Source organism: Malania oleifera, chromosome 1, assembly GCF_029873635.1.
Source record: "Malania oleifera isolate guangnan ecotype guangnan chromosome 1, ASM2987363v1, whole genome shotgun sequence".
In the NCBI taxonomy this organism is placed as follows: domain Eukaryota; kingdom Viridiplantae; phylum Streptophyta; class Magnoliopsida; order Santalales; family Ximeniaceae; genus Malania; species Malania oleifera.
Genome location: NC_080417.1, coordinates 110,658,544 through 110,668,687, shown reverse-complemented (window position 1 = coordinate 110,668,687; position 10,144 = coordinate 110,658,544). Strand labels below are relative to the sequence as shown.

General features: G+C 35.9%; 1 protein-coding gene across 1 annotated transcript; it reads left to right on the top strand.

The window, feature by feature from the left end:
- The first annotated feature begins 1,589 nt into the window (after positions 1–1,589).
- On the top strand, positions 1,590–5,610 carry LOC131159195 (probable WRKY transcription factor 72). The gene is made up of 6 exons (XM_058113916.1): positions 1,590–1,824; positions 1,934–2,164; positions 2,668–2,748; positions 2,988–3,554; positions 3,684–3,797; positions 4,563–5,610. The coding sequence occupies exons 2-6, from the start codon at positions 2,054–2,056 to the stop codon at positions 5,385–5,387; spliced, it is 1,698 nt and encodes a 565-aa protein (XP_057969899.1). The 5' UTR covers positions 1,590–1,824; positions 1,934–2,053; the 3' UTR covers positions 5,388–5,610.
- The last annotated feature ends 4,534 nt before the right edge of the window (positions 5,611–10,144 follow it).

Below are 10,144 nucleotides of genomic sequence, written 5' to 3'. Positions count from 1 at the left end.
TTACATTTCATATATTCTCTCTTATTTATACTTATCATAAAGTCTCAAGATTTCGAAACTTCTGTGCATAATTCTAACATAGAAAGAAATCATATGAGTTACATCTATATTGATCCTTCAGTGAGGTTATTGGACGGTTAAGTTGGAAAATAGGCTATGGAAACAAATACAATCCTTAACTTTTCTTTGAAAATGTGTAGAATTTATTCATCTTGGCCATTTAATAAATTATAGATGTCATATTACTTTAATTTACTATAGCAATAATATTATCAATATTAATCACATTTATATACTACATATAATATTATACGATAATTTCAGATGATTAAACCTGCGTCAGGCATATGAATATGTCTACTTTTTTATACGGTGTCTTTTTTATCTTCATCTATCTACTATTTCTGTTCTTGTCATGTGGATGCTACAAGACTGGAATTGTTGATCTAACAAAAATGAGTGGTTGTGACTTCATAAAACATGTTAAAGGAACAAAAATAGAAAATAAAGTATCGAATTTTCTGTCACAATTTTTGTTTCTTTGTCTTTTTATTTTGGTTCATGTGTTTTTAGACGTCTAACAGGCATTTAAGTCACTTCCTTGTTGGAATTTGTAGAGCCTAGTTGCGTTCGATTTGGATGATGACCCAACTTTTCTTTAATGAAAGATTTATATCCTAAGACTTACTCCATGAAGCGAAGAGAGCGAGAGAAAGAGAGAGAGTATTGTACCGTCGCACTCTCTATATTTTTTTCCTAATAATAGTGAAATCTCTGCAACTCTGTGGACGTAAGTAAAATTGTCAAACCACGTAAATACTGTGTTGTGCGTGTAATTGATTTTTCTTTGATATGTATTCTTTCTCTATTTTGTTTCTTACAAGTTTCGGAAATTTATTGTTAATTCCCAACATTCCTTGTGCAAATAAATCACAATCAAAAAAGTTGCAGTATAAATCAAGCTTAACTCTCTTGTACATGGCCTAGCAAAAACAAAAACAAAAATATCACATGTCATGACAAAACTAAGCCTTCTGAGTCGTAAATTTTCTCCATATTATTTCAAAGAGGTTGACCTAGGGGCAGAGAATCCCACTTGGTACATATATTATCATTAAGTAATAACATTATTATAATTATAATAACTGTAAATAATTGTTTAATTATGGTGGGGGGAGCTGTTTGATATGATTAACTACTAATTAATCTATGCAGATAAGGAGGTATTTAATTTTTTATTTTTATTTTTTTTAAAAGGCGTAAACAAAAAGAGAGGTCAATGGCTTCTCTTAGACAATAGTATAATTAACCACGTCTCCCTGCGCCTAATTAATTAATTAATTTTTTTTTAATACTAGCGCATTGACCGGAACCTGACATCACCAGTAGTCTTAATCCAACCCCATACAGCATGCAACAAGCTAAGCTATGAGCCACCCACGCGCACAAGTCACCGGCAACCGCCTCCCCACCACCCCTCCCCTTGAGAACCATTGACCTTTGACCGCCACCCCCCCTTCCATGTGACGTCCTCCCCGTACGAACCTTCAAACATTAGATATATAGTCCAACCTAGATTAGACATTAACGCTCATTTACATCCTCTCTCTCTCTCTCTCACTCTCTCTCTCTCTCTCTCTCGTCTAAACGTTGAAGTTGAACATTTCTTCTGAAGTTAGTTTTTTATTATAAATATTATATAGTTTTTATTTTTATAAGTGTATGATGGAGAACAAGAAAGTAAAAGCAGAGGAGGAGGAACTAGAGAGAGCGGGTAGCTGTTGACAATGGGGAGGTGGTGCCAGCGCAATGGGTGAAAGATGGGTACTTGGATTTTGATTTGTTTACTTATAAAAGTTTAGTCAATATTTATTATATATATATATATATTACCATACATATGAACTGAAGAAATATATAAATATGGAGGCAGAAAGATTGAGATGTCCATCAGATATATGGGCTGCAAACTGATAAAGGAGAAAGAGCTATACAGAGCTAACTTGATTCAGAGAGTACAGGCAAGTCAATTGTGTGGGTACCAGTCGTAATAATGGATTACTCGTGTACGTTGAAGACACGCAGCCCACCTGCAGGTGCACCACAAGATCATCAAGATATGATTGCACATGCCCCTGATCAAGATGCCTGCTCTTCCCAAGGAGTACGTATAGTAGTTGTCTTTCTTATCTTGTTAATTACCCTTATCACATGTATGTATACCTATCCATGTTTTTGTTTGAACATGAATTGATTGCTGCTTTTCTTAGTCTTCTTCTTTAACTCAAGATTTTTCTTATTCTCTATGGGTGCTTGGTAGTAGATATGGGGCCGGGATCAATTGTTCGCCTAATTTATCCTTGTTGAATAACATGGTCGATCTATATATAGTGTTATTTGATGAAAGAACATATGTCAAGACTTTGATTTTACCTTCTTTCAATTCCCCTCATGCTCTTTTCTGTTTCGGTGGGGATGTGTTAATAGGTTTCATGATTAAGCTAGGCAAACTACACTTCTAATGTTTAATTTAGTCATATATGTAGTTTGTGTAGTTCATGTTTAGTTTAATTCGCAGTTGTAGCTAATTAGGGTTGCCGCAAATATATTTATACATGAATTTCAACATGATGGAGTTCCTTATTGTTGCCTTTTATTGTGTTATAGGTTGGAATTGGAGTACAAATCTATAAGGAAGGTTTAAAGGCATCACCCAACCACGTGATTAATTCAGGCACTACCGAAGAGGTAAATAATTAATATATATATATATATAAGACCCACTTTGATGATGAATTTTGAACAAAATTAGTTTAGTCTCTCTCTAATATTGTCAGCAAAGGATCCAATTAAGTTGTGCAACTATTAAATTTTCATTTTCATTTTATCCTTGCTTTTTTTTCTAAATTAATTAATTTAAATTGGGCGAAATTTAAGTTCTTATAATCATATATGATAAGTAATATATCTTCTGTTGCTTAATACAGGAGGATGAACTCCAAATAGCGAAAGCGGAAATGGGTGAGGTGACAAAAGAAAACGAAAGGCTAAAGACGATGTTACAACAGATCGAAAAAGATTACCGGTCTCTCCAAACACGTTTTTTTGATGTCCTTAAACAAGAATCAAAGAAACGTACCAACTCGGCAATAGCCCATGTAGAAATCGACGAGGATGAGCCTGAACTTGTATCTCTCAGACTCGGAAGAAGTCCGAGTCATGACGAGCCTAAAAAGGATAATGACAACAGCATGAGCAACAACTCTCCCAAAACTACAAGCAGAGATAATGAACAACAGGAGTGCTTGAAGGAAGGCCTTGGAGGTCTTGGACTAGACTTAAAATTTGATGTATCTACTAAGAAGGCAGATTTGGAGCCAAGCCAGAACAGCTCAGAAGGAACGAAGGACATGGAGGAAGCAGGAGAAACATGGCCACCCAGTAAAATTCCAAAGACAATGAGATCAAATGGAGATGATAATGGTGATGTTTCAGAACAATCCCAAGTGAAGAGAGCTAGGGTTTCTGTGAGAGCCAGATGTGATACACCAACGGTTCGTCCATATATAAAACCTTGATGATCTCCTTAATTTTATTATATGTATATATCTTAATTAATTAACATGCATTAGATGTGCTTAATTTGAGTAAATCCAATGAAATTTTAAATTGATTTTGTGCAGATGAATGATGGATGCCAATGGAGGAAATATGGACAGAAAATTGCAAAAGGGAATCCATGCCCACGAGCATATTATCGCTGCACGGTTGCACCAGCGTGCCCCGTAAGAAAACAGGTACCATCTTCTTTTCTCTACTGAAAGTTTTTGTGCACCTATCAAATAAGGAAATCAAAGAGCTTGTGTGTCCAACAAGTTATTGTATAGAGCAACAAAGCTTGACTACTATATGCAGACTTTATAATTACACTTATTAAGATGTTTACACACAACCTACTCAATAAACTTCGAAATGGTTGAGGAGAAAATTATATGTCAGCTTTCTTTATAACAATTACAAAGTTTTTGTACAAAAGTAATTTGTAGAATGAAATTAGGTAAGGATAGAATGAAATTTTGAATGGAGAGTAAGATGAAATCAAGATAAATTCGATTATATTTCCTCCCAATTTCATTCCATTTCTTGCAGTGAATGTTAGAGCGTAATTTTTTTAGCACTCCAATCTCTCAAAGATTAGTCTACTCAAGATTTCTGCCCCAAAAAACATATAGAATTAATTGTAAAACCGCAAGTAGTCAACGTGATAGGTATTGTTGATAATATTTTAATTCTGAAGAACTCATTTCAATGAATTTGCTTTCACCCATTTTGAACTCCAAAGATCTCATCAAAAATCTTCAATTCCATTACGAACCATTTTTAAGTTTTTGCTAGAAGGGTCTCCAAACATTGTCTCTAATACTCTTCTTTTAAAAGAATCTTCCTTAATTCTTTGCAATCCCCATTGATTAATAAAGCTAATTTTCACTTTCCTCAAAAAAAAAAAAAAAAAGAGTGAAAAATCCAACTCTTAATTTATTGTTTTCTGAAACTCAATTCAGGTGCAAAGATGTGCTGAGGACATGTCCATACTGATCACCACCTACGAGGGAACACACAACCACCCACTGCCAGTTGCAGCCACAGCCATGGCTTCCACCACCTCTGCCGCCGTTTCCATGCTAAACGCTGGCTCTTCCTCCTCCCCCAACACTACACCTCCTCCCACTGATCACCTCCATGGCCTGCAATTCAATAATACAGTACCCTTCACTAATGATCACATAAACTCTAGACCAAGACATCTCTACTCCCTCAGTCACTCCTCATCCCCTGCCTTCCCAACAATTACTCTAGACCTAACCGCGCCGCCGCACCGGTTACCGCCTTCCTTCCCTTTCGCCCCAAGACTCCCTTCTACGAGCCTCAGCTTCTCTTCCTCCGAAACCAACCTTCTTCCCACAGTTTGGGGCAACGGGTACCTCGGCCATACCTCGGTACTGCCTTACAACAAAACCCACACTATCAATGGGCATTTGAATCCCGGAAAACAATCCCATGAGCATGTATATCAATCTTCTTTTTCTTCTTCTTCTTCTTCTTCTTCTTCTTCCCAGCAGTCCTTAACAGATACCTTGACAAAGGCAATTGCGTCGGATCCCAGTTTCCAGTCAGTAATAGCTGCGGCAATTGCGTCAATGGTGGGCGGTGGAGGTGAGACTCGTGGGCAGAACGGGAACGGCTGCGCATCCAGCTACTTAAACAGATCGTCGTCTTCAAATTCGCAGACGGGGAGCTTGATGCATGTCCAGCCTTCATTTCCGTTTGCCATCTCCAAGAACACTTCTGGATCAGCTGGTTCTGATAATAGAGACCAGACCAATTAATTGCTAGCTTTGAGTATTTTGACAGTGTTTTAAATCAATCAAATGCTTTTGGATTTTGTTTACTCATTTGTGGTGGAGATCTCACGGAACTGTTTTATACTTCTTTTTTTCTTCATTTTTTTTATCAAAGTTTATGTAAGTACACATATAGAGTTAATGTATGGAACTCATTAATTCTCAATATGAGAGTTGAGAGCACCGTTTTTGGGGGAAATCCCGTTTCATTTCTTTCCCTCTTTGTTCCCGCACGCATGCATATGTTTTCACAAGAATTATAAACTGCCAAGTTAATATTTTTAACCTCATAATAGATCAACAGTATAATTATGCTTAAATCTTAAATATGATCAATATCTTTTAGGCTTAATTCTATCCAAGTTTGAGAAAAATTCAAACCATTACAATAGCTTAACAAGTCGAGTCAAGCTTTCTGATATTAGTCATTGGCCTAATTTGGCGAGTTTGATTACATATTAACATTAGTATTATTAAATCAAACTTGATTAAGTCAATATAAACTTTTAGGTATACAACAAAGTCAATGTATAACTCTCTAGTTCAAAAAAAAAATTAAAAAAAGGAAAGAATATTATTAAGAAGAAACCTGGTAGAACAAGCAACAGTTTTTAAATTTTCTGTAATTCAACAATTTTAAGATTGAATAGTTAGAATCAAGTTTCAAGCTTAAGTTTTTTAAAACAATCCGATTTCAAATATTTTGTGATGTCAATTTAACTCAATTTAACCTATTGATTCAAAGTGGGCATCAACCGAAATTAGAGCCGACCAAAACCATAGATAGGCCAAAAGTAGTGGTTAGTGATGAAATGATAGTTTGATGGCCATACACTTTGAATAAATGGCAAATAGTTAAGTTTGTTTATTATGGGACATGCTATGATTTGGATGATATGTTAAGGGTTTCAAATTTAAACTTACATTTTATAGGGTATAGAGAGGTTTGGAGAAAAAAAAAAAAGACTAAACTCAATCTGTAAGACTGGCATACTAGTCTTTAATATATTAGATTCATTTAAAACTTGAAAACATCAGAAAAAGAAAAATAAAATATTTAGGAATCAACTTTGTCAATAAAATTTAGTTTCTAATTTAATTCTATTTGTATAAGCATAGTTATTACATATTTTGATTGGTTTGTCCTAGTTATGTAGTTCATAAGAATTACAAATCAATGTTTTTGCCTTCAGGCACTTCCACCTGTAATATTTAACTCTTACTTGGCAGTTTCTTCTATTCCTAAATATATATTAAAAAAAAAAATTGTTCTACTCCTAAAGTAGCAATTTTCATAATTTTTGCCAAGATTTTTCATAACCCTTGCTATAGACTATCTGCTATAATGCTTTTGAAAAGCACTAGTAGATGGAATCAGGTACAAAAACTATAGCAGTGACTGTCAGTTCTTTAGCGGCAATTTTGATAATTGCTACTAAAGGCTACATTAATGGCTTTGGCACAATATATCAATAGTTTTAACTAGTGCTAAAAACCCAATTTTCTGCTGTTTGATTATCAAACAAAAATGAAAAAAATAAAATAAAATATATAGTAAGTCGAGTAAAATTTTGATTTTACATGCATATTGCTAACTTTTGCTTCCTTATTTAACTTTTAATCATATTTTATTATTAATATATAGTATTTAGTATAGAGATAAACTTTCATTAAAAGTTTGTTGTGCAAATCAATGTGCAGCGTGCAGAAACCGACCATTCAATGCAACAACCAATGATGAATAATATGGAAACACAATCACACGGATTATATGAAAGTAATAAAATAATGACGCAAAGGATTAATGTGGTTCAGTAATGTCTACATCCACGTGAGCAAACGACTGTAATTTTTTACTATCTTGTCAAACAAGGATTACAACAATTGTATATATGCTAACCCTCTTCAACCCCCAAAGGTTTTCCACCCAAAATCCCAACCTATTAAACTTCCCAATTGAAAATTCAAAAACAACGCCGACCAAAATCGTTGACCGTTTTCAGACAAACCGTTGAGGGTTTCTTACTAAGAGTGAAACAGTCGATAGTTTCAGACAAAACGTCAACGGTTTCTTTTGGAGACCAAATCGTCTATGTAACCATCAATGATCTCTACCAAATCGTCGATGGTCTCTTCATGAGCCTGACTCCGTCGATACAACTCTGCAAACCGTCAACGATTTCTTCTACAAACCAACCTCTCTATTTTTCCAAAACATGTTTTCTTTATACATTTGTTTCACTCAAAATATGAGCCGCATACTACAACAATCTCCATCTTGGTGAATATACACCCCGTAGGAGAAAATGAAAACATAACCCGCAGCTCCACCTGGGACAATAGGTTTGGAGACCTCCTGTCTAGCATTTGGATACATTGATCAAGTCCAAGCAATGCTTGAACTTATCTGTGGTAATAGGTTTTGTCAACAAGTCTGTTGCATTCTCAGAAGTGTGAATTTTCTCAAGCAAGAGTTCACTAGAAGAAACCAGTTCCTGGATCCTATGAAACCTCACATCTATGTACTTGGTTCTCGCATGATACACCTGGTTCTTCACCAAATAAATGACACCTTGACTATCACAACATAGATAAACTCCACCCTACTGAATTCCCAACTTCTTGACCAATCATGTAAGTCACAATGCTTCCTTGGCAGCTTTGGCCACTACCATATACTCTGAATCAGTTGTAGATAGTGCAACTAGAGATTGTACCATAGACCTCCAACAAATAGGCCCTCCCACAAGGGTGAACACATACCTTGTTGTACACCTCCTGTCATCCAACTCCCCTACATAGTCTACATCCACATATCCCACAACAGAAGGATCACTCTATAGTCTGCCGAACATGATGCCATAGTCTATAGTACCCCTTAAATATCTGAAAATCCACTTGATTGCATCCCAATGTTGTTAACCTAGATTTTAAAGAAACTTACTCCCCACGCTAACAGCTTGTGCCAGTTCCAGTCTTGTACATATCATAGCATACATCAAGCACCTCACTACACTAGCATATGGGACCTTTGACATGTCAAGAACATCACCATACGTCTTTGGGCACCGGGCGGTAGACAATCTTAAATGATTCCCCAATTGTGTACTCACCGATTTTGCATTATCCGTGCTAAATCTCTCCAACACGCTCTCAACTACATAACAACCCTGAGATAACCACAATCACCCTGCAGCTTTGTCCCTGCGAATCTCCATCCCAAGAATCTTCTTGACCGCATCCATATCCTTCATGTCAAACTCTTTGCTCAACAGAGTTTTCAACTGATCAACCTCAGTCATACTTTTTGCAATAATCAACATAGCATCCGCATAAAGCAACAAAAAAGTAAGTGAACCATCATCAAAACTCTAAACGCAGCAATCATAGTCACACCTCTTGTAGTCGAGCCGGATCATATAGAAGTCAAAACATTTGTACCACTACCTCTAAGACTGCTTCAACCCACAAAGTGATTTCCTCAGTTTACAAACCAAGTGCTCCTATCCAGGGTGACTAAGCCCTTCTGGTTGTACCATGCATGTAAATCAGCTCCTCCAAATCACTATGGAGAAATGTTGTCTTTACGTCCATTTGCTCCAAATACATATCGAAATGCGCCATCAATCCCAACACTACCCTGACGGGAGTGTATCTGACCATAGGGGAGAAGATCTCATCATAGTCAACCCCTTTTTATATAAACCAACAAGCTCCAATTGCACAAGATGATCTGCACATGTCAAGCATACCCATCACAAGAGCTAGAGTCAAGAAGGTCAAGGAAGCTACACAAGGACTAATTGAGAAGTTGCTTGAGCAAGAGTCAATGAGGGCCATGGACACTAAAGAAAAGGAATTTCTTGAAGAGCCTAAGAAGGTAAATTGTCTAAAGACGTGTGAAGTTGGATCCTTAAGCCAATAAGGGCTGTTTAGGGAATTTTTATTGTTTTAATAAAAGTATAGGCTAAATAGTAGGCCAATTGTGTCAATTAAGCATGGCATGTGACTTGCACATGTTTCATTAAATGACATGGCATATAGCATGTGACTATGGCATGGCATGCTTAAGGTTATGTGGGCTATTTTATTGGCCAGATTGATGTCATAGCCTATTTTTATTGGTCGGGCTGATGTCATGGGTTTCTTTTATCAAAGGTGCTACCTTTGTGACGTTCATCCATTAATTTAATATTCTTGGTTTGTGTTTCACATCAAACAATAGGTCAAGAATCCACTACCATGTCGAATCTTATTTTGGGTTTAGGGTTTTGATAAATCTGATTTGGGGTCTACAGACATTCATTCTTGGGGTTCCGCATCATTTGGTATCAGAGTCAGGTTCAAATCATATTCTATATATCTTATTTTTCTTGTTTGCTTTTGAAAATTCTTTTATCTTATAATCATTTATCCTTATTTCATATTCTTCTATCATCCAATCTACCTATCTTGTTTTCTTATTTTTGAAATTTTCCATCTCTTCTTTAATATCATCCATCATCAAGATTAAATCTTTTGTGGTTGGAAATCGCAAGAAAAACAGCAAGGCCGATTAGAGCACCAAAAAAAAAAACCATTTTGTGCATTCAAAAAAAAAAAAAAGGCAGTATTTGGCATTCAAAAAAAAAAAAGGAGGCACCAGCTTTAAGGTTTGTGCAATTTGTTGTTGCACTTAACTTGGATTCTCCTTTAGCTTTATCGTAGTCCATTCTAAAATCTATTCGATTGATTATTCTGAT

Coding starts and splice junctions, on each gene's coding strand:
- LOC131159195 (XM_058113916.1), top strand. CDS start 2,054: ATGGATTACTCGTGTACGTTGAAGACACGCAGCCCACCTGCAGGTGCA. Junction 2,165..2,667: donor ATGCCTGCTCTTCCCAAGGA/GTACGTATAGTA, acceptor ATTGTGTTATAG/GTTGGAATTGGAGTACAAAT. Junction 3,555..3,683: donor CCAGATGTGATACACCAACG/GTTCGTCCATAT, acceptor GATTTTGTGCAG/ATGAATGATGGATGCCAATG.